This window comes from Oncorhynchus gorbuscha, linkage group LG16, assembly GCF_021184085.1.
Source record: "Oncorhynchus gorbuscha isolate QuinsamMale2020 ecotype Even-year linkage group LG16, OgorEven_v1.0, whole genome shotgun sequence".
Taxonomy (NCBI): Eukaryota; Metazoa; Chordata; class Actinopteri; order Salmoniformes; family Salmonidae; genus Oncorhynchus; species Oncorhynchus gorbuscha.
Window position 1 is genome coordinate 76,612,683 of NC_060188.1, and position 25,012 is coordinate 76,637,694.

The window sequence follows — 25,012 nt, forward strand, 5'->3', positions numbered from 1 at the left end:
AGCGTGATGGAGTGCTGCATCAGATGACCTGGCCTCCACAATCACTCGACCTCAACCCAATTGAGATGGTTTGGGATGAGTTGGTTTGCAGAGTGAAGGAAACGCAGTCAAGTGCTCAGCATATGTGGGAACTCTTTCAAGACTGTTGGAAAAGCATTCCAGATGAAGCTGGTTGAGAGAATGCCAAGAGTGTATAACGCTGTCATCAAGGCAAATGGTGGCTACATTCAAGAATCTCAAACAAAGTATTTTGATTTGTTAAACACTTTTTTGGTTAGTACATGATTCCATGTGTTATTTCAAAGTTTATGTCTTCACTATTATTCTACGATGTAGAAAATAGTAAAAAATAAAGAAAAACCCTTGAATGAGTAGGTGTGTCAAAACTTTTGACTGGTACAGTAAGGTATTAAGTAAGGCACTAAGTAAAGCAGTAGTCGTAGTCATAGTAGTATCTGTCAGCGATGGAACCTTACTGGCCAGCTTCAGTCCAACAACCTCTCTATATGCAGTGGACTCCTCCTTTCTCTAAAGCATAGTGCTGCCTAGCGAACTTCTTTCCTACTCTAGTCCATTCTGGAATACAGATGAAAGTGGTAAGGGTGTTGTGTGGATAAAGACATGTACAAGATCTCATTGTTCTGTACGTGTTCAGAGATGTGAGATGGGTTGATTGAGTTGTTAGCAGATAGGTCACAAAGCTGATTAGCCTCTGACCCTTGGGTCACTGTACTAAGCCTTGAGTATATTTAGAGGACCCAGAGGCTCAGAGAAACAAAACATTTGTGTTGGGTCTTTCTACAATCTCTCCCCCATGTTCTTTCTCTCGCAATAGATATGAAACGCACCCTAGCATAATTAAATACAAATATTAAACTTAGGACCACTTGGAATTAACATTTTAGCTTCTTTGTATTTTCTGAATGCAGTTGTGTCTTACTGCTTTTTTTTGCCTGTAGTGTTTCAACTTGTACACCTAAAAACAAAAATAAAGTGCTGGGATTAGAAGGAAAAAAATATTTATTTGACAATCTTAATTAAGAATAGGAGAATGGGTATGGGAGTCTAGGGTTATGCATGTACTCATGTAAATGTAGTCATTTCAACATGTTTGTAGAGTTAAATACCTGTTAAATATTGTAATTGCACTTCATAATCATTGAGTCATTTATGTACATTGTCAACCAACAGAATCCTGACTGACTGGTTGAAAAAAAAACATATTTGACAGTGCAGACATATAAGAGATTCTTTATATAGCCATACTTCTCAGGCATCAGATAGACCACTACAAAGAAACTACATCTTATTTTCAGAAAGAAAACATTGACAGAAAAGCAGTGAATTATACTGTAAGAAATGCCTGTTCTCCAGTGATCTGTAAGGGACACCTCTCCAGTAAACTCGACTCATTTGTAAACCAATGATCTACCATGGAATACTTCAATTTGATAGTCATGCCTTCAGTTTGAAAACACATTTCTCCTGTCTCCGGAAAACTATTGGAGGGACTCCTGTTGATTAAGGTAGTATTTTTGTATTTGATGACCTAAATGATGAATGTCAACCAAAGCTAAGAGCAAAATGTGAACCAATCAGAGAATCAAATGACACATCCCGTCCCCAAAGTCCCAGTGCCGTTTTAGGTAAAACATGATAACTCTGTCATTCCATCAAACATTAACGTGATGGCTAGCAGATCTCTTGCTTGTGACATGGGGCCTAGCAACAGTGTGGTAACAGACAGTCATAATTGTAGAGAAGACAACAAAAACATAAAGGTCAATCATTATATAAAGACATTATCCTCCATTAGCAGCCAACATAGGCACAACCTAACAAAAATACAAAAACATTCAAGATAAAGTTTCTTTTGAAAATAAAAAACGGTTCCCTGACACATTTCCCCATGTCTAAATCGACCCATTTTTGCCGTTCTTACAGCAGTGCATTATAATCAGTGGCCTTTATTGGTAAATTAAGGGTTAAATAAAAACAAGCTGACAGTCTGGAGGCCTGGAGTTGGGCCCTTGTATGCCCCTGGAGGCCTGGAGTTGGGCCCTTGTATGCCCCTGGAGGCCTGGAGTTGGGCCCTTGTATGCCCCTGGAGGCCTGGAGTTGGGCCCTTGTATGCCCCTGGAGACCTGGAGTTGGGCCTTTGTATGCCCCTGGAGGCCTGGAGTTGGGCCTTTGTATGCCCCTGGAGGCCTGGAGTTGGGCCTTTGTATGCCCCTGGAGGCCTGGAGTTGGGCCTTTGTATGCCCCTGGAGGCCTGGAGTTGGGCCTTTGTATGCCCCTGGAGGCCTGGAGTTGGGCCCTTGTATGCCCCTGGAGGCCTGGAGTTGGGCCCTTGTATGCCCCTGGAGGCCTGGAGTTGGGCCCTTGTATGCCCCTGGAGGCCTGGAGTTGGGCCTTTGTATGCCCTAAGTATGTACCATTTTCTAGTTGTATTTTTTTTCACTTTGTAAAGTGCATTAGGAGGATTGCCTGCGCATCACCTTTTCACCTTATTTCAAATGACAACATTCTGAAATGGTTTAAAAATTCAACAGTGGACAGATTGAGAAAAAAAACAAGCTTCAAAACACATTATTCTGAGTAACAAATGTGGCAGATGTGAACTGATTCTCTGATTGATCAACAAATCCTCCGTAAATGAAAACATGAAGACATCAAATAAGATGACCCTGCAGGTCAGTCATGATTATCATTACCCTTTTAAGGTTTACAACACTTGGTCAATTCCAAACCACATAGCCCTGTACCAATACAACACACACGCTAAATAAAAAGGTGCCGTTTCTCATTCTGAGGTGGTCTCTTCAAAATTACACACCTGCATCCATGGAGTTCCTGTTTTACAGAATATTTCAGTCCGAGTGCCCTGTGTGGACACATCCTGTCTTATCTGAACACAGGCAGCTGGACATGGGTGTGCTGTAGGTTGTGGTCTAATAGCCTTGGCATCCCCACCGCCTCGTAGCCCCGCCCCAGCATGCTCTCCTTGATGCAGGGCGGGTGGAGATCACTGATCAGGCACTCCAGAGACTGCAGGCTGCTGCTCAGCACAGAAGCGTGGCACAGGCTGGTGCTGGGCAGCCCACAACAGAGGCCCAAGCTTTGGTCTGTGGCGTAGACCTGGGGGTGAGGATGGTGGTGGGGGTGGAGCTGGTGGTTGGGGTGATGGTGAGGGTGAGGGTGGGGTTGGGAGAACCCCATGTCTCTGGCCCGGCCCATAGAGGAACCAGGCACCAGCTCCTGAGGGTTGTAACAGTCACTGTCCGGGGTGACCAGAACACTGTTCCAGGGAGGGGCGAAGTACTGGCCCACAGAGAACTCCCCATGCATAGCAGCACAGTTCAGAGGGGAGGAGCTAACCCGGTCCTGCCCAATCCCTGCCCCGTTAGTGCCTGCACTGAGGGGATGGCGCCTATAGGAGAGCTGTGCTGAGCAGGCCAAAGGGAGACAGGTCTCTGGAGAGCGGCTGACCACGGCCCCTCCCCCGCTGCCCATCCGAGCATTGTTGTACATCCTTAGCGCCCCCTGTTGGTAGTGCTGCTGCTGTTGGTGGTGCTGCCATATGCTATAGTCCACTCTCTCCAAGTAGCCAGCCTGGGCCATGTCTGCGCTCTGGGTGGGCAGCACAGCCCCGGAGTACGCTAGGCTGCTCTGGGGCACCACTCCCCAGGTAAAGCCAGAGTCTGAGCTGGCCACAGCAGCCACAGCCTGGCGTGAGGGGCTTGGCTGGGCCTCTCCCCCGTGCTGCAGGGCCTGGCTGTGGGAGTGTCTGTTCATCTGCCTCAGTAGGCTCTGGACGTCCAGGTCCGACTGAGAGGCCAGAGTCTGTCCTACTGGGGTGGGGATGACAGAGGCAGCAACAATGATATTAGAGGGAACAGCCATTTTGGGCCCGTCAGGAGGCTTGCAGGAGCCCATGTGGTAGCTCTTCTGCTGCCCGTGTCTGTTGTTACTGAGAGGGTTGTATGGTGCCACTGCAGTTTGGGCAGGGGAATGTTTAGTCCTCTTGCCCTCAGAGTTTTTCAGCACGCCTTTGACTACGGAGACGGTGGACTTTACAACACCCAGTAGGCCCTGGTAGCCTCCTGAGTAGGGACTGTAGTGCTGGGTGCATGTGGTGTCCAGGCCGTTGACAGTCCTGTTCAGCTGTTTGTGCTGCGGCACTCTGATGTTGGATGGGAAGATCTTGATGGACAGGGGACTGCTGGCCGTCTTCTGGGCAAAGGCATCCAGCTCTGCAGGGGATGGATACCGGGGGCCATTCATGGAGGACAGCTCACCTGCAACATAAGCAAAGAAAGAAACGGTTAGCCTATACTTCCTTAAGATCTAGCTTACACAAAGTGCCTGGTTATAAAGTACAAGAGTAGGCTAGACGATACTTGCCAGCTGGGACTAAAATAAAGAAAATCAGTATATCAATTGACCTATCCATACAGGCCAAAACACTCCTTGTGATAAATATTCCAACAGATAAAGCGTGTCAAAACAGAGAACACAATGTCCAAGGACCAGAGACGAGAAGAATAGCCCAATAAAAACACTTATTGTAACGTCTCCTCCATTTCCCTTTCACACTCTCCAGTTTCACCTCCCTCCCTTTAGGAAGATGAACCGTTGACATCTGCATCTCTTTTAAACTCATTATTGGGAGGGAGACACCTCCGGCACGGTTTGAACAGTGCTTTATGAAATAAATTCCAACCCAGAATTGGATTAACCTGGGAAATCAGGGAGGAGAGCAGGAGGCAGCCGGGTACAGAAGAAAATACCATTTTGTCGCAGCGGCTCAAGTGGGATTCATTTGGTGACATTTGGCCATGAAACTAGTGTCAGATGTGCGGAGTTAAAAGCTGTGGATGGGGCTGGATGTTAAGAAATGACAGCTGTACTGTGTGTTCCCCGTTTCTACTGTAGGCCAATCTAAACCCAATCCTAATGTTGTGGTTTCTCAAAGCATGAAAGACAATAGAAAATCTGATGAAAAGGAATAAAAATGTATTTTTTCTCATCTCACGATTACATCTTTAAAAATGTAATTGGTGAACAAGTTTTACCATGTAGCTCACATCCAACCATGTCTAATGAGACTTGAATATGAAGATAGTCGTCATGGCCAAAAATAATGGCACCCATGCACTTTTTTTAATTAACTCACAATTTTCCCTAACAAGTTGAAATTGACCGAAGTATTTAGTCTCCAGAATTCTTTATTTCACTGTTAATATTGATTCAGAACTTAATGTATCCATTTAAATCAGAAAATAAACAGAAATGGCAGACACTTGACACCCGAGACTTAATATTTGGTAGCACAGCCTTCAGTCAAAATAACTGCAATCAAGCACTTCCTACAGCCATCGATGAGCTTCCTGCACCTCTGTACTGGCAGTTTGGCCCTCTCCTCTTGTGCAAACTGCTCCAGTTCTCCCAGATTTGAAGGGTGCCTTCTCCCAACTGCTCTCCACAAGTTCATGGAATTCAGATATGGACTCATTGCTGGCCACTTCAGAACAGTCCCGCATTTAGTATTGAACCATTCCTGGGTGCTTTTTGAAGTGTGTTTGGGGTCAATGTCCTGCTGATAAAACCTTTTACAGAGACCCAGTGCCAGAGGAAGCAAAGTAATCCCAAATCATCACTGAACCTCCATGTTTGACTTTAAGGAAGGTATTCTTTTCATTGAAGGCTTCATTTTGTTGTTTTCTGTAAACAGAGATCGCGCGCTTTACAAAAAAAAAACTCTAATTTGGTCTCATCTGTCTACAGGACATTCATCCAGAAGGATTTTGCCATGTTCATGTGTGTTGTGGAAAATTTCAGTAAGGCTTTCTTATTTCTCTCTCTCAGCAGTGGGGTCCTCTTGGGTCTCCTACCCTATCATTGAGCTGGCGACGGATGGTACGGGTTGAAACAGTCGCACTGTGTGTCTGAAAGTCAGCTTGAATCTTTGTGGCAGTTGATCAAGGTGCTTTCTCCACCATTCCAACAATCCTTCGCTGCAATTTTCCATCAAGTGCTCTCTTGCGGCCACATCCAGGAAGTTGGCTACACTGGCATGGGCCTTAGACTTCTTGATAACATTATGTATGGTGGAAAAAGGAACATCAATGTCTCTGGAGATGGACTTGTAGCCTTGAGATTGTCCATGCTTGGCTACAATCTTGTGTCTGACCTCATTTTCTCCATGCTCATTGCGGTACATACAGCGACACAAAAACAGGAGAATGAGACCTTTTCTCGATTCAAACTGGTTGAATGCGATTTTTACATGCATTCAATTCAAATCAAACTTTGTCACATGCACCGAATACAACAAGTGTAGACCTTACTATGAAATGTTTACTTACTACAAGCCCTTAACCAACAGTGTACCTCAAAAAGATTGACCAAATAAACTAAAGTAAAACATAATAAAAAGTAACGATAAAAAGTTCACGATCTCTATGGCTTCCACAACATATGGCCAGTCTTTAGGCATTGTTAAAGGATTGGGAGAAACAGCACTTTCAATGAGAGGCCAGTGGAAATTTCCAGAAATGAATCCAGCGCGTGACCGGGAGCACGCCTTTCTTGTTTCTCCTTTTCTATTGACCAAGCTATTGTCCGGTTGAAATATGATCGATTATTTATGACAAAAACAACAAGGATTGATTATAAACATCGTTTGACTGGTTTCTACAAACTTTTATGGTACTTTTTAAATTTTCCTTCTGTCTGTTGTGACCGCGCTTTGTTCCAATGGATTACTGAACAAAACGCACCAACAAAACTGAGGTTTTTGGATATAAAGAGGGACTTGATCGAACAAAACAAACATTTATTAGGTAACTGGGAGTTTTGTAAGTGTAACCATATGAAGATCATCAAAGGTAAGTGATTAATTTTATCGCTATTTCTGACTTTTGTTACTCGTCTACTTGGCTGGTTACTGTTTGTAATGATTTGTCTGCTGGGCGCTGTTCTCAAATAATCGCATGGTTTGCTTTCACCGTAAAGTATTTTTGAAATCTGACACAGTGGTTGGATTAACAAGAGGTTCATCTTTAAACCGATGTATAACACTTGTATGTTTCATTAATTTTTATAATGAGTATTTATGTTTTTGAATTTGGCACTCTGCAATTTCACTGGCTGTTCGCCAGGTCAGACGTTAGCATCCCACACCACCTAGAGAGGATAAGGAGTCTTTTGGTCCTAGACTTGGTGCTCTGGTACCGCTTGCCGTGCGGTAGAAGAGAAAACAGGTCTATGACTTGGTGACTGGAGTCTGACAATTTCATGGGCTTTCCTCTGCCTGGATTGCAGGAAGTTTGGAAATTTGTTGGCGATGTGGACACCAAGGAACTTGAAACTCTTGACCCGCTGCACTACAGCCCCGTCGATGTTAATGGGGGCCTGTTCGGCCTGCTTTTTTCTGTATTCCACGATCAGCTCCTTTGTCTTGCACACATTGAGGGAGAGGTTGTTGTCCTGGCACCACACTGCCAGTTCTCTGACCACCTCCCTATAGGCTGTCTCATCGTTGTCGGTGATCAGGTTGTGTCGTTAGCAAACTTAATGATGGTGTTGGAGTCGTGTTTGGCCACGCAGTCATGGGTGAACAGGGAGTACATGAGTGGACTAAGTACACACCCCTGAGGGGCCCCAGTTTAAAGGTCTTGCTCTAATTGGCTACTGAGAGCGTTATCACACAGTCATCCAGAAAAGCTGGTTTTCTCGTGCATGCGTCAGTGTTGCTTGCATCGAAGCAATCATTAAAGGCATTTAGCTTGTCTGGTAGGCTCACGTCAATGGACAGCTCGCATCTGGGGTTCCCTTTGTAGTCTAATAGTTTTCAAGCCCTGCCACATTCGACGAGCGTCAGAGCCGGTGTAGTAGGATTCAATCTTAATTCTGTATTGACTCTCTGCTTGTTTGATGGTTCGTCTGAGAGCATAGCAGGATTTCTTATAGGCATCCGGATTAGTGTCCCACTCCTTGAAAGTGGCAGCTCCAGCTATTAGCTCGATACGGATGTTGCCTGGAATCCATGGCTTCTGGTTGGGACATGTATGTACGGTCACTGTGGGGACGACATCGTCGTCAATACACTTATTGATGAAGCCAATGACTGAGGCGGTATACTCCTCAATGCCATTGGATGAATCCTGGAACATATTCCAGTCTGTGCTAGCAAAACAATCCTGTAGCGTAGCATCCGCGTCATCTGACCACTTCCACATTGAGCGAGTCACTGGTACTTCCTGCTTTAGTTTTTGCTTGTAAGCAGGAGGATATAATTATGGTCAGATTTGCCAAATAGAGGGCGGGGGAGAGCTTTGAATGCATCTCTGTGTGGAGAACAGGTGGTTTTCTCTGGTTGCACATGTGACATGCTGGTAAAAATTTGGTAAAACTGATTTAAGTTTGCCTGCATTAACTTCTTATGGCTGGGGGGCAGTATTGAGTAGCTTGGATGAATAAGGTGCCCAGAGTAAACTGCCTGCTACTCAGGCCCAGAAGCGAAGATATGCATATTATTAGTAGATTTGGATAGAAAACACTGACGTTTCTAAAACTGTTTGAATGATGTCTGTGAGTATAACAGATCTCATATGGCAGGCAAAAACATGAGGAAAAATCCAACCAGGGTGTGGGAAATTGAGGTTTGCAGATGTTCAAGTCTTTGCCTATCCAATATACCGTGTAAATTGGGTCATATTGCACTTCTCAAGGCTTCCACTAGATGTCAACAGTCTTTAGAACGTTGTTTCATGCTTCTCCTGTGAAGGAGGAGAGAATAAGAGCTGTTTGAGTCCGGTGTCTGGTAGAATACCATGAGCTCAGTCAGGCGCGTGTCCGTGAGAGTTAGCTGCATTCCTTTTCCTTTCTAAAGACAAAGGAATTGTCCGGTTGGAATATTATTGAAGATTTATGATAAAAACATCCTAAAGATTGATTCTATACATCATATGACATGTTTCTACGAACTGTAATGTAATTGTCGTCTGAACTAAGTGCCTGCCCCTTGTAAATTTGGATTTGTGAACTAAACGCGTGAACAAAAGGTGGTATTTGGACATAAATGATGGACTTTATCGAACAAAACTAACATTTATTGTGGAACTGAGATTCCTGGGAGTGCATTCTGATGAAAATAATCAAAGGGAATATTTATAATGCTATTTCTGACTTCTGTTGACTCCACAACATGGCGGCTATCTGTAGGGCGCTGTTCTCAGATTATTGTATGGTGTGCTTTTATCGTAAAGCTTTTTTGAAATCTGACACAGCGGTTGCATTAAGGAGAAGTATATCTTTAAATTCCCCGGCCTCTAGGAGCGCCGCTTCTGGGTGAGCATTGTCCTGTTTGCTTATGGCCTTATAGAATTGGTTGAGTGCGGTCTTAGTGCCAGCATCAGTCTGTGGTGGTAAATAGAAGGCTACGGATATTGTAGATGAGATCTCTTGGTAGAGCAATACCTCGAGACTTCTTTCAAATTAGACATCGCGCACCAGCTGTTATTGACAAAAAGACACACACCCCTGCCCCTTGTCTTACCAGACGTAGCTTCTCTGTTCTGCCGGTGCATTGCAAATCCCTCCCGCTCTATATTATCGGTGTCGTCGTTCAGCCACAACTCGGTGAAACATAGGATATTACAGTTCTTAAATGTCCTGGTGGTAGGGTAATCGTAGGTCATCAATTTGAATTTTCCAATGATTGCATGTTAGCAAGTAGAATTGATGGCAGTGGGAGTTTACTCGCTCGCCTACGGATTCTCAAAAGGCAGCCTGATCTGTATCCTCTTTTCCTCCGTCTTTTCTTCACGCAAATAACGGGGATCTGGGCCTGTTCCCGGGAGAGCAGAATATCTTTCTAGTCGGACTCGTTAAAGGAAAAAGCTTCTTCCAGTTCGTGGTGAGTAATCCAGTTCTGATGTCCAGAAGTTATTTTCAGTCGTAAGAGACATCAGTAAAGGAGAATCAGGTGCTTCAAATTATATTAATATATTAATTATATATTAAATAATATTGTCCGGGCCATTTTAGGATTTCTTTGTGGAATAAACGAACACTTAGTAAATAATTCAGACTTTTGTTTTTCAGACTGCAAACCAAAGACATGCATATGTGGACACCAAAATACTTGCATTTCAACAGTTTTCTGGAAGAAATCGTGCATTACTTGAAAAAGGTAGAAGGGTGCCAATATTTTTGGCCACAAGTGTAGCTTTCAAATCATCCAAGGCGACCTACCTGTAAAGTAAGAAATTCAGCTGGTCTAAATCCTCTTACGGACCTGTGTTAACTAATATAAAAGCCTGGAGCTTAAACTGTGAGGAGAAGTCAGGGCACACTCCACAGGGTGCACTATTGAATGGTGTACGGGAAAGCTGAGGGGACAAACCAAGATTGGATTTAAACACGATTATTCAGGCAATTTCATGGCTGCTTAGCTCACAGCAACAAAGGAGAGGCGGAAAAGGCGCTCCATTTAAAAGCAATAAATCACCTGGCAGAAATTACCACCACCCCTCAGAACGACACTTTTATGGAACTCCTGACATGAAAAGCAAAAGTGCTGAAATGAACCTAGATTACTCTGTAGTCAGTGAAAATCCCTGCCACAACACACATAAGGAAGCGAGTGGCAACAAAGGGAGCAGGGAAAAAATACATATACAAACATCTAAACAAAAAAACACTTCAAAACCCATTTGAAGAGACTTTTCAGCCGTACAAGCAACACACCATCACAGTTTCTGTTGTGAAATATGGGGAGCGCTCAATTGTTGTTCCCATTCAGAATTGATTTGGTAGTTCATTTCTTTTCAGGCCCACAATGAGCCTCCAACTGTCGAAATGATTCAATCTACAAAATCTCATAAAGAAAATAAATAGTGTGTTTAAAATGGAGAGAGGAGGAGAGGTAGAGTGTTTAATCCATCCAAGCATCTCCCAGTGGAGCCAAGGGAACAGAACAACACCGCAGCAGTGCCAGCAGCAGCCAGAGTGAATTCCACAGAGAACTACAATACAGCAAAACACTAGTTATTTATGTATCACTATACACCAGTGGTATAGAAAACAAGGACATCTGGGAGTGTTAAACCGATGTCTACGCAACCTCTCGACAACCCTGTGATCCTGCATGACTATCAAGTATCTCAGTAAGGAGAAAACATTTTGAAATGGGAAGTTACTGCCTGAACTTGTCCAATATTAAATACAGATTATTTTGCAGATCAGGACCCTGCCTGGAATGAGTCAAGATTGAGCCGCCTTTAACTACCTTATGCTCAAAACAAGGCAAAAGAATGACCATTCGACAGTTATAAACTCTGTTTCAACTAAAAACACTAAACTGCTCTACATTAAAGATATATTCAATGTTTTGTATCATTTCAGCCTATAGTTTAGAAAGTAGCGCTCATGAGCCAAAACTGGTCCCCAACTGGTCCCTGCAACAAAACAAATCCTGCAATTCGTATGATACGTTATGAATTCCAATACGTACCGCGTTATGAATTTGTAAGTGCTTAAGATCTCGTTCAATTTCTAATTATAAACTGGGTGGGTTGAACCCTGAATGCTGATTGGTTGACAGCCGTGGTATATCAGTATACCACAGGTATGACAAAACATTTATTCTTACTGCTCTAATTACATTGGAAACCAGTTTGTAATAGCAATAAGGCACCTCGTGGGTTTGTGGTATATGGCCAATATACCATGGCTAAGGGCTGTGTCCAGGCACTCTGCTTTGCGTTGTGCCTAATAGCAGCCCTTAGCCGTGGAATACATTGGCCACATACCACACCCCCCGGGCCTTCTTGCTTAATTATAGAGATCTCTTCAAGGCATCATCAGCATCTTTCATCAACGCACCAGCATCAAATCAGAAGTACAGTACCACACAGAGTCATTTATTCTGCCCCGAATCATCTCTCGCCCAATTACCAGAGATAAATATTGTAAAACCAATCACGGGGTGCCATTGGTCCCATCTCTTGTTTGGAACAGTGTCAATGTTTTGCCCTGAGCCCTCAAGATTGGCTAGGTGTTCCATAAACACTACAAACACCGAATGCTAACTCATCTTCAAAGAACGTCTCACTCCTTAAGTCCACAGATTACAGCCCTGTCAGCAGCACAAAGACATGCCACCCACAGTGACGGGCTCATGTGTCAACACAGGCCTCTGCTGATTTCAAACCCACCACGCTCCAATATTCCCTCATCTATAATTTCGATACCATTGGCACGAATGGCATAGTTATGGTGGTTCAAATGAACCAATGAGGGCTGCTAGGTCAAACTTGGACTGAAGTGGTTAGCTATGCAGCAGAACTGCCTCAGCATCCACTCAGTGTTTAGAGGACAGCCCTAAGTCAGTCTATCCATCTCCATCCAAAAGGTGGGCACTAACCTGCAACTATAACCAAGGCAACAGTAAAGTTTAAAAAATGTAATTTAAAGCACAAGGACAATTTAGACAAAACAAATGTATGTCTCTAAAAATGACTCACTCTTTGAGAGGGCCTGGTTTACAAAGTGAGTGCACAGCAGTCTGACCTTTCCTTACAGCATTAACATTTATGGAAATCTGGGGGAATGAAAGCTTTGAATAACAAAATATTGGGCCTCTTAAGTCTGCAAAGAAAATGCCAGCTCACACCCCCCAGAATAGAAAAGCGTCCCACACCTTTGTGCCGTTCGGTATGGAGTGACAGAATGAGGTATTTAGCAGCCTGACCTTAAGCACTTAATCATCCAGAACACACAAACTGCACACAGTCTCCCAGCCGAGAGAGAGAGAGAGAGAGAGAGAATGAGAGAGGAGCAGAGGCAGAAGTTAAAGCCCTCTCCACACGCAAAGACCACACTAAATAGAACATCACTTCCTTAGCAGGTGGCTCCATTAGGCTAATTTTCCCCCTCTCACCTTTACCGGGGTGATTGAGGTGAGGCACTTGAGATTCAAATGTCCGTGTGGCTCCACCATGGTTAGCCTTGAATGCACTAGCTGTGTGGTGGGTGTTGGGGCTAAAGGCTAGAAACAGAAACACTACCTGTCGAAATGCTTCCCAGTCGAACAGTTAGCGGGGCGGGATTCGTGTTTTCTGTCATTCAGAGAGAGACGAGGGGGCCAGCAATAGCAAGGCCCTACTGTCTGCAGTACACTACTAGTTTCATGGACATTTTGTTCACTTGAGAAGTACTGCAACAATTTATTGATTGATCTATTTTGAGGAAGTGTTCAATATGGACAAACAGTAACATTGTTGCTTTTTTCTCATTTTTCAAGCGAAGGTCTTTAGGGAGTATGAAAGAACAGACGTCCTCGTCGCCTAGCCGAGTTCTGCTTGGAGCCAACCGGACCCATGTATGTGGATGCCTTAACTGTCACGGCAACATGCAGGGTAACACTGGCACACTTTCACAGGAAGTGCCTAATCCTGACTTCTTTTCTTCCACATGGGGCGGGGGCCGTCCTTGGTGAGATGGGTGGGTGGAGGGTGAGGGGCAATCCTAAAATCTCAATTAACAATGTGGCTAATTAACCACAGGCACATTCTTGAAATCTAATGAACTATTTTCAGCTGCCTGATAACATTTATCTGACACACACGGGGAGAAAGAGCAAGTGTGTGTGTAGGCCTAACATTTCCAAGTTTAAAATATGTCTCAACCATAAAAACGACCAATTGAGAAACAGATAGGTGAGGTGATGTACAGCGTTGAGTATTCTTCACCATGCCACAGTCTTTCGTGAACCATGCACCGAATCCACCCCCATACAATCCCACAAGATGCTTTCAGTCGCGGTAAACTAGCTAACCCCCCCCCCCCCCCCCATGGTCACGCTTAAAGCAATTCCCCGCATTGTTTCAGAAGTGTTTGAGTTAATCATTGATTAACTGGCAAAACAAGCCCCTGAGCCAGAGCTAAAAACAGAGTCCCTCTGCTGCTCTTCTGGTTCTCACACAAAACACCCAACAGAAAGAACCGAACAGAATTTCCATTACCCCTCCTGTTATTACAATAACCACTAATATAGGCCTGTGCATGGTGGTGGGTAATCCTTGTGCAACGATCACAAAAACATCCTTAAATTAACCATCGACAAAATGAGAAAAACAGGGCAAGAAGCCCAAAGTCTAGGTCGTAAGAAAAGTCTTTGGTGTTAAATACTTTTCTGATGAAAATGTTTGGTGCGATAAACATGCTGACTAACAGCTACTCCTCACTGGGGACACACCACACCAAGGCATTCAGTCACAGACATTCATTAGTGCTGTTCTCAGGATCACAAGCAAACACAAACATGCACTGTTAAACATCACATTACACACCCATGTTTCACTATGGTGATCCAAAACATTTATATCAACACCACTATACAGTAACTGTATCAACCTGCCCCCTACACAACCAGACTGTTCTTGACAACGAGGGTAATTAACAACGTTAAAAACCTAGGCCCCGGCATTGCCATGACAACCTCTTGTATGAGCACAGTTGTCCCTAATAGACCCACTTGTTTGAACCAATGTAATTAATTGACCACACCTCCATTCAGCTGCTAGTGGCAAGTCTCTGTAATTGACTGCCCCTGTTGCTCAGGCAGAGCAAGACACCTCGCCTTGTATCGAGTATCTGGACCTGCCTCACATCCACCACTATACAGCTCCACATGGAGCCTTGACTTCCCCTTGGATGTGACCAAGGCATATAGTAACTGCTGTGAATGAAAATGAAGTCAAAAACCTCCTGCGTGTATTCAACATCCATGAGTGGAGATCTCGGGCTCAGTTTGAATATTGTGGTAAAGCATTTGCATGGTGTCTCTAGCTGTGCACAGGTCGGTGCCCTTATAAAGCAGAGCCATTGAGATGCAGAGCCTGCAGCTCTCTTCATCTCTGTATCCATATGAACACGCATTAATATTAATGGAGTCTGAGGAGGTCAGCTGGGTCTCTGGACTGAGGCATCCTCACACAGATCTGGAGTGAAGAGAGCAAGCGAGCTACACACAAGGGGGGAGGGAGAAGTTAGAGTGGACAGAGCCGGTGTTCCAGCCCTCTGCGTTCAACACCACTGAGGATACTATTCCTGAGCTCAGAATGAGAGAAATACACAGAATGAGATAAATAAAGACCAAGCTGAAGCACTGATGTGCGCGCACACACACCTCTACATCACACATAAACAGAAACGCATTGTACCCATTTGCGTCCTCCCTTGCTTCCCCTCTCTCTAATCTCTTCATGAGGGGTGTTCGTTTGTGGAAGAGAAGAACCTTGGGGGTGAATACTTAGTTATTTGTGCTTGAAGAGACTCAGGCGGATACCTCTTTACGAGAGCATGTCACTCCCCATTTGTCTCTGCTCGGCAGCACCGGAGAAAGCAGCGCAGTGCTCTAAAAGAACCCTCCGGAAGCACAGGCCGGCAGCGTGGGATAAAGCATTCCCGGCTCCGGTCTGCTGTTCAGGCCAAGTGCAGAGTACTCATTAGCTCTCATCACATAATCCCTCGCACTTAGTTCCACACACACACTTTCTCATATTTAAAAGATGGGTTGGCATAGTCAGGGATTCCTCTGTGAAGCCAAACCACAGACATCCATTGGAACAGTCTATCTGTAAACTCTGAATCCTCTGAAAGCTATTCAACAAAACTCTGTATGAGAACCCCAAATCTTTCAACTGAGAATCCCAATGGGAAAAAACACAAAAACATTCTAGAGAAGTCTTCTGGGTCTTGTCTAACCAGCATGCGCCAATCAGTAGAGCAGTTTGTTTCATATGGTTGTGTTTGAAATGTCAGGCTAGTGCTGGAGGGAATGGGGGGGGATGGATGCTGCGCCACACACACATACAAAGCTCCGGGAGGGAGTAATGGGTCCTGCAGGTAAACAGGATGAGGAAGGCGCTCGTGGTTCTGCCTGAGGCAAACTAGACCCTTCTGTTCCAGCATTTAGCAGACTAGTGCTCCACTGATTAGCAATTAATAATGGAGAGACAAAGGGGTGTTTCACCCCAGGAGAGAGATGGTGAGATGAGGGACATGGGGGTAGGGAACAGAGGATCCTAGTCTCCCAGAGAGCATTAGTGAAAGGTTTCAATGTGAAGGAAAGCTGGGGATACACAGGATTTTTTTTCATGGCCGGTGAAGCTAGAGAAATACATTACAAATCCATCAGCTTGCATTTAGTCAGAATGTCTCCACACAATTACTCATCGGCCTTGGGGTTAATCACTCAGGCAGTTTCTGCATTTTCTGTACCTGACATCCTGTATATTACAACAACAACAAAATGCTAATATCATGTTATTATGCTATCTACGTGGGGATAGGCTTGGCTGATATGCGGTTTCCCAGAAATTCATGTCATAAACTTCCACAGAAATCTGACAGAGCAATAATCATAAAACAGAGATGAAACATTCTCTGGATTTAATCATGGAAACATGATAACTAAACTCAGAATGCCCCACACTGGTTTCATCAGCCGACAAGTGCCACAACACAACCTCTCATTAAATGTGATAATAAATGTGCACTGGCAATGAGGATAATAAACAGGTATATTTAAATCTCTGTTTATGACATGGATAACATGGCTTGTATCACTTATCTCAACAGGAAGGTCCTCTCCAGCGTGTGAAGTTACATCGAATTCTCCGACAGTGGCCATGACAACACGGCTTTATTTGACCATGTACGCATCGCCCCACCCATATCAAAAAGCCGCAGAACTAGAGAAAAGCTGAATAATAAAATTGCAAGCACTGTGTGTTTCGGGTATTTATGTGGGCAAATGGCTGAGCGAGCAACAATGTGTGAAAGGAAGCGGCATATAATTAAAAGGTACAGATTGTAAAATAGTTCTACAGAGAAAAGTTCTGGGCTCACAAGGAGAAGTTGTGTGGGGGGGTGCATGGTAGTATGCCCTTTGCAGGACAATCATCATCATTATCAGCACAGACCGGCCCAGCCCACGTAACAGCATTCCATCCTTGATCAATGCCCTCATGAATTAAATTAGAGTGCATGACTACCTGTGATAAGACCCACAGGATCCACACAGATCTGAGGGGGAGATATCAACCCTGTATGGTTCTCTTCAGCAGGCCAATCAGTCAGCCAGTCATCCAGCCAGCCAGAGGTAGATAAATAGGCCAAGGTGAACTCATCCTCCCTCACCACAGCTCTCATCTCTCCTGAGACAGCACAGAGATGAGGGGCATAATTAAAGATAATCAACTTCATCAGATGGAGGCTCGGTGGCACTAACGGTTGCAACTGGAGAGGCTGGTTTAACATTGTACTTCTCGGAACTTTGTAACAAGGGCATTCTATACCCCAACTACAGTTGTGTGTGTGTGTGTGTGTGTGTGTGTGTGTGTGTGTGTGTGTGTGTGTGTGTGTGTGTGTGTGTGTGTGTGTGTGTGTGTGTGTGTGTGTGTGTGTGTGTGTGTGTGTGTGTGTGTGTGTGTGTGTGTGTGTATATAAGTGAAAAGTGCTTTCCCCCTAAAAATGTAATATATTTCTTTCTCTTTCGAATTCCACCAGTCACTCACCACACCGAGATACAAACACAGCACCACAAGTGAAACAAAGTTGGGGCTCTGTAGTGAAATGTAGAGTTAGTGGCTGTTGTTGGGGCTCTGTAGTGAAATGTAGAGTTAGTGGCTGTTGTTGGGGCTCTGTAGTGAAATGTAGAGTTAGTGGCTGTTGTTGGGGCTCTGTAGTGAAATGTAGAGTTAGTGGCTGTTGTTGGGGCTCTGTAGTGAAATGTAGAGTTAGTGGCTGTTGTTGGGGCTCTGTAGTGAAATGTAGAGTTAGTGGCTGTTGTTGGGGCTCTGTAGTGAAATGTAGAGTTAGTGGCTGTTGTTGGGGCTCTGTGGTGAAATGTAGAGTTAGTGGCTGTTGTTGGGGCTCTGTAGTGAAATGTAGAGTTAGTGGCTGTTGTTGGGGCTCTGTAGTGAAATGTAGAGTTAGTGGCTGTTGTTGGGGCTCTGTAGTGAAATGTAGAGTTAGTGGCTGTTGTTGGGGCTCTGTAGTGAAATGTAGAGTTAGTGGCTGTTGTTGGGGCTCTGTAGTGAAATGTAGAGTTAGTGGCTGTTGTTGGGGCTCTGTAGTGAAATGTAGAGTTAGTGGCTGTTGTTGGGGCTCTGTAGTGAAATGTAGAGTTAGTGGCTGTTGTTGGGGCTCTGTAGTGAAATGTAGAGTTAGTGGCTGTTGTTGGGGCTCTGTAGTGAAATGTAGAGTTAGTGGCTGTTGTTGGGGCTCTGTAGTGAAATGTAGAGTTAGTGGCTGTTGTTGGGGCTCTGTAGTGAAATGTAGAGTTAGTGGCTGTTGTTGGGGCTCTGTAGTGAAATGTAGTTAGTGGCTGTTGTTGGGGCTCTGTAGTGAAATGTAGAGTTAGTGGCTGTAGTGAAATGTAGAGTTAGTGGCTGTTGTTGGGGCTCTGTAGTGAAATGTAGAGTTAGTGGCTGTTGTTGGGGCTCTGTAGTGAAATGTAGAGTTAGTGGCTGTTGTTGGGGCTCTGTAGTGAAATGTAGAGTTAGTGGCTGTTGTTGGGGCTCTGTAGTGAAATGTAGAGTTAGTGGCTGTTGTTGGGGCTCTGTAGTGAAATGTAGAGTTAGTGGCTGGTTAGTGGCTGAAATTGTTGGGTCTCTGTAGTGAAATGTAGAGTTAGTGGCTGTTGTTGGGGCTCTGTAGTGAAATGTAGAGTTAGTGGATGTTGTTGGGGCTCTGTAGTGAAATGTAGAGTTAGTGGCTGTTGTTGGGGCTCTGTAGTGAAATGTAGAGTTAGTGGCTGTTGTTGGGGCTCTTTAGTGAAATGTAGAGTTAGTGGCTGTTGTTGGGGCTCTGTAGTGAAATGTAGAGTTAGTGGCTGTTGTTGGGGCTCTGTAGTGAAATGTAGAGTTAGTGGCTGTTGTTGGGGCTCTGTAGTGAAATGTAGAGTTAGTGGTTGTTGGGGCTCTGTAGTGAAATGTAGAGTTAGTGGCTGTTGTGGGGCTCTGTAGTGTTGGGGCTCTGTAGTGAAATGTAGAGTTAGTGGCTGTTGTTGGGGCTCTGTAGTGAAATGTAGAGTTAGTGGCTGTTGTTGGGGCTCTGTAGTGAAATGTAGACTTAGTGGCTGTTGTTGGGGCTCTGTAGTGAAATGTAGACTTAGTGGCTGTTGTTGGGGCTCTGTGGTGAAATGTAGAGTTAATGGCTGTTGTTGGGGCTCTGTGGTGAAATGTAGAGTTAGTGGCTGTTGTTGGGGCTCTGTGGTGAAATGTAGAGTTAGTGGCTGTTGTTGGGGCTCTGTAGTGAAATGTAGAGTTAGTGGCTGTTGTTGGGGCTCTTTAGTGAAATGTAGAGTTAGTGGCTGTTGTTGGGGCTCTGTGGTGAAATGTAGAGTTAGTGGCTGTTGTTGGGGCTGTGTAGTGAAATGTAGAGTTAGTGGCTGTTGTTGGGGCTGTGTAGTGAAATGTAGAGTTAGTGGCTGTTGTTGGGGCTGTGTAGTGAAATGTAGAGTTAGTGGCTGTTGTTGGGGCTCTGTAGTGAAATGTAGAGTTAGTGGCTGTTGTTGGGGCTGTGTAGTGAAATGTAGAGTTAGTGGCTGTTGTTGGGGCTCTGTAGTGAAATGTAGAGTTAGTGGCTGTTGTTGGGGCTCTGTGGTGAAATATAGAGTTAGTGGCTGTTGTTGGGGCTCTTTAGTGAAATGTAGAGTTAGTAGTTGTTGTTGGGGCTCTTTAGTGAAATGTAGAGTTAGTGGCTGTTGTCCTGTGCTACTGAGAGCAGAGACATGTGGACTCACTTTGTCGTGTGTTGGGCTGCGGCTGCTGTGGACTCCCCAGGATCTTGGGGGTACAGATCAGGTGCTGAGATGAGAGGTTCTGCTGCCGTCTCTGTAGGCAGGCTAACATGGCTGCAGCTTTCTGGGGGTTCTATAGCCGCTTGGACCTCGGGGGAACCTGAGAGGGACAGGGAGAGAAAAACACATCCGTTCGCTTTTGATCATGTATTAAATTACAAGCTGCTGGCTGTTGAACTGAATGCAAAACCCAAAACTGAAGTCAAAGCCCTGTAAGCAAACTCTTACCACGCTGATGGAGTTCTCCCCCTCAGGGGTTTCCCTGTGCTCTCCCTCCAATACATGCATGCTCTCCACTTTCCTTCTTAAAGCAGAAATCTTTTCATTTATTTTTTATTTATTTTTGAAACCGTTTCCACCTCAGGCCCGTATTACCATAGTCAAACTCAGCAACCCCTTTGAACTGCGGACACTACATATCTAAGAATATAAAATCACTTAACATCAAACCAACTTCCCCACTCCCCTTTAGACGCTAGGATGGCTCTTCACTGTTCTCCATATTGCCCTGTCTGTTGCAATAACACAGTCCATTTACACAGTCTGCTGTTGCTGCCAGCTGCATCCTGTACCCAGTCAATAGCTCGGTCCTCAGAGACTCTAGAATTGCTCTATGAATTGATGGTGGTATTGATCATGAGCGAAAATCCAAAAGTAGCTTGTTCTCCCAAATAGCTTTGGCACACACACACACAAAGGTGTGTTTGTGTATGAAGTGTTTCCCCCAGTATCTTTGATCTTAGTTATCATTCTGAACACCAGGCCTAAGTGGGGTACTATATTCTAGCCCCTATAGATACTATAGGTGCATAGGCCTACCTGCAACATCCGATAGTACGGAACGATCATTTTTGTGTCAGCAAATCAAAATACTACTTTATATTCCCGGCCAAAATAAACTGCACCGCTGAAATTTCAATTGAAGTGAATGCCTTGCACGCAGCTGTCTCAGAGAGGCTTCATTTCTTTATCCTACCTCTCTTCCACTTTTCTTCTACAGTTCTTTGGCTGATTGTTTTCATTTCTGCCACTGCCTCTAGGGCCACAGGCCAGCTTAAGTGAGTCAGATGCAGGAGACAGAGCGCAGTGACTGGCTGCAGAAACAGAATTACCTCCACCTCAAAGGGGAGGAACAACGTGGCTTTCATTCTAGTCAGGCGCTTGAAGAGATCCACCCCACCTCTCACCCCGGTCTGCCTCTCCTCTCATACTTTGACAGCCCCACTTCAAAACCACCCAGCACAGCCTCCCTCATGTGATCACACACAGCTGAAAAGCTAAAAGCTTCTCTCGATGGTCGGACTTCATTTTGAAAAGAATACCAAATTCACAACAAACCTTCATTACTCCGCATATGTCAAAGGAGGGCAGAGGAGAAAAGGCACAGAGCGAACAAACAGAGGAACCTCGGGGGGAAATGCAGTCACTGCTTTACCGGCGGAAACTAAGAGACGAGTATCAGAATACCTTCCATTAGGCTACTCCCAAAATGTTCTCCTGGATAAAAATGCATCAAAAAAGGCATTATCATTCAGAGGCCACTGCTTTATTTAAGCAGAAAAATAACATTCTTAGAGGGGGAAAAAACGAAGCGAGAAAAGGAAATGGTCATGCATAACTGACAAGGTTTCTTTCATCCCATCAACATCTAAAAGTCAAATAAAGTGGTTGTGAGCCCTTCGAGTAAAAGTGCTTTTGCATTCTCCATTAGACTGCTTCTAAAAGGACAGAGTACACAGATCAAAGTGAGTTCAGGGAGCACCAGTCCTGTTGACAGCATCTGAGCTAAAGGGCTCATTCTATTGCCTGTCAGACATTTTCTGTCTCTTACTCACTCAGTGATAAAGGTTCTCCTAACTTTAGCTGACAAAGTTAATGCATGACAAAGTAAATGTTTCATTGCAAACACATGCAGCACATTTTACAACTCGAGGCATTGTTTAAACCCAAGATATCCTGTGTTCATCATCCAGTCAACCACCTGTCAGCAAGATAACAACACATCTCTACTCCAGCCTTATTACAGCTGTGACCCAATAGGGATTTGAAGCAGAAACATCATGGTCATGTATCCAATTCCCCACCTGCTAAGCCATAGTGCATACTTATTATAAACAGAGTGGTTTGAGCCCTGAATGCTGATTGGCTGACAGCCATGAGATATTATACCGTATTAGAGGTCGACAGATTAATCGGAATGGCTGATGAATTAGGGCCGATTTCAAGTTTTCATAACAATCTGTATTTTTGGACACCGATTTCATCCAACACTTTATTTAATCTTTATTTAACTAGGCAAGTCAGTTAAACAACACATTCTTCTTTTCAATGAAGGCCTAGGAACCAGGCAGAGAGACAGATTTTTACCTTGTCAGCTCGGGGGATCTTACAGTTAACTAGTCCAACGCTCTAACCACCTGCCTCACGAGGAGCCTGCCTGTTACGAGAATGCAGTAAGCCAAGGTAAGTTGCAAACTAGCATTAAACGCATCTTATAAAAAACAATCAGTCAACGACTACCGTTGCACCAATGTGTACTTAACCATAAACATCAATGCCTTTCTTAAAATCAATACACAAGTATATATATTTTAAACCTGCATATTTAGCTAAAATAAATCCAGGTTAGCAGGCAATATTAACCAGGTGAAATTGTGTCATTTCTCTTGCGTTCATTACACGCAGAGTCAGGGTATATACAACAGTTTGAGCCGCCTGGCTCTTTGCGAACTAATTTGACAGAATTTTACGTAATTATGACATAACATTGAAGGTTGTGCAATGTAACAGGAATATTTAGACTCATGGATGCCACGCGTTAGATAAAATACGGAACGGAATAAACGTTTTGTTTTTGAGGTGATAGTTTCCGGATTTGACCTAAGGCTCGTATTTCTGTGTGTTTATTATAGTTAAGTCTATGATTTGATGATATTTGATAGAGCAATCTGACTGAGGGGTGGTAGGCAGCAGCAGGCTCGTAATAGTCAAAGGTATATGGTTTAGAGAGAAATAGTCGACGCGTTATAATTCCTGTAATAACTTGCGGCTGAACTTGAAAGGGGTTCCTTTGTTATTTTTACCGTTCATGTCTTCCATAGAGAATGTCTTGATCTACTTCAAATAAGGTCTGTGTTTCGTGCTTAAACCACCTCAGCGTTTTGATACCCGTGTAAATCTCACTAGGATAAGGTAACGTTTGTCAAAATAGTTTCATTAATCCACTCTACAAAAAAAATGATCTTTGCTTATATTTAGCCAATATTGATCAGATTACCTTGTCCTATGGATATCTACACAGTTATAAAATTGGCAAGGTGGTGTAAGCCTACACGAAACAGACCGTATTTTCAGTTAATCTAAAAATATCCTATGGAATAAATGAATGAAGGAACCGCTTTTCAGATTTTGCTAGAAGGTGTCATGGGAATTATGACTTGCATTTTGGTAGTCAATTCTTACCATGTCCATTATTAAAATAGGATGTCCTGCATATAGAAATGACAGTTTTTGTTGTCAACATTCATCACAGGCAATTTAAACTCTATTTTTATTCAAACAGTTGAGAGTATTTGTCTCCTAAGCAGACTCTCCAGTATCATTGTCACTTCAGAGCTGTGTGTGTTGTACAGATGACAGAGAAAAGCAGAGCACCAGTGTGGGACTATTACATGGAATTGGCACCAGGGAAAGCAAGGCGTCTTATTTGTGATAAAGATAAGCATGGGGTCAGCAATGGCTAAATAAAAAAATACCACCAACCTGTGGAATCATCTTAAGAACACCCATCCAAAAGCCTTTGTCTTCCAATAATCGGTATCGGCGTTGAAAAATCATAAAATCGGTCAACCTCTAGACCGTATACCACGGGCATGACAAAACATTTATTTTTATTGCTCTAATTACGTTGGTAACCAGTTTATAATAGCAATAAGGCACTTCGGGGGGTTGTGGCATATGGCCAATATACCACAGCTAAAAAGGTCTGTATCCAGGCACTGCGTCGTGCATAAAAACAGCCCTTAGCCGTAGTATATTGGCCATATACCACACCTCCTCAGGCCCTAATGCTTAATTCAAAAGGCCTCCAACAAACTACTGCTGAACAGTTTTCCCTCAAATTAACACCAGCTAATATGTACCCCAGCTCCTGACTCGACTTAAACCTCACTTAGATCTACTCAGTTCCTCCTCTTCTTCCAACCAATTGCCTGGGAGCTTTGTGCTCTAGTCTACAAGGTCTCCACGGCGATGGATAATGAGAAAAGGAGTGGCAAGGACGGTAAATCCTTGCCACTTTGGGGTGACATCAGTGGCTCCGATAAGAGGCGTTATCAGGCGTGATGCGGTCCTCTGAGGGTCTGCCACAGAGATAAGGACCTCTGGCTCTGCACTCCATCTTTTGTCTCCCAAGGTTTCCCTGATAAGGATGTTTTGGCAGACAAAATGTTCGCTCCAACAATGATGGACTGAGGGCAACATTTGTAGGGGGCCTGAGGGCATGGCATTGGGAAATACAATGTCTAATTGTACAAAGTATTGTCTTTTGCCTGGGCTCTGGAGGAACGGGATTGTGTGGGAAGATAACAAGGTCATTTGGAAGAAGGGCAGTGATGGGGAGCTAGATGATGATGGCTGTTATAGTTTCAAATGGACAGAGGTATGACATGATCCTCTTAAATTCTTACTGGATCCAGATGGCATCCCCCAGGGACATGCAGTCTATCCTTCAAAAAGAGTAGGACACCCTTGAGAGAGCAATTGATACGGCACATCAACCTGATATCTCATCTAGAAAGTGTGCCTTCCATTTACTGAATCATTTTGTTAGGCTGAAAGTGAGGCCAGCCTTCTGGCAGATAGTAGCTTTACAGCACATAGATGAGGATGTGCTCTGCCTGACCTTCCAGTCTCTCCGCTCCTCTCTGAGCAGCCTCCAGGGCCTTGACTGGAGCAGAGTAACATTGCCCTGAGACCCTTCCTTTCAATAAACAGACAACAAAAAAAGACACTCGCTTCACATACACCCCCCCAACCCCAATCCACTCAGCTTGTCTTTGCAGTTCTCAGAGTCCTCAGTTAATAATTAGATGATAATGAAAAAAGGTTTAGGCTGAGCGGTGCGAGCGCCCT

The 25,012-nt window shown here is 44.2% G+C and overlaps 1 protein-coding gene across 6 annotated transcripts in view; it reads right to left on the bottom strand.

The window, feature by feature from the left end:
- Positions 1-1,002: 1,002 nt before the first annotated feature.
- Positions 1,003-25,012, bottom strand: part of LOC124000471 (protein FAM222A-like) — a 45,456-nt gene continuing 21,446 nt past the window's right edge. For 3 of the 6 annotated variants that reach the window (XM_046306840.1, XM_046306841.1, XM_046306844.1), the window contains exons 2-4: positions 19,823-19,979; positions 17,070-17,231; positions 1,003-4,298 (exon numbers count right to left, since the gene is read on the bottom strand). In XM_046306840.1, coding sequence (XP_046162796.1) covers positions 2,905-4,298; positions 17,070-17,231; positions 19,823-19,931 — 1,665 coding nt within the window. In that variant the 5' untranslated portion in view covers positions 19,932-19,979 and the 3' untranslated portion in view covers positions 1,003-2,904. Of the gene's footprint in view, positions 4,299-17,069; positions 17,232-19,822; positions 19,980-20,107; positions 22,129-23,641; positions 23,789-25,012 lie in introns of those variants that run through there. The other 3 variants (XM_046306843.1, XM_046306842.1, XM_046306845.1) reach the window with 3 other exon arrangements.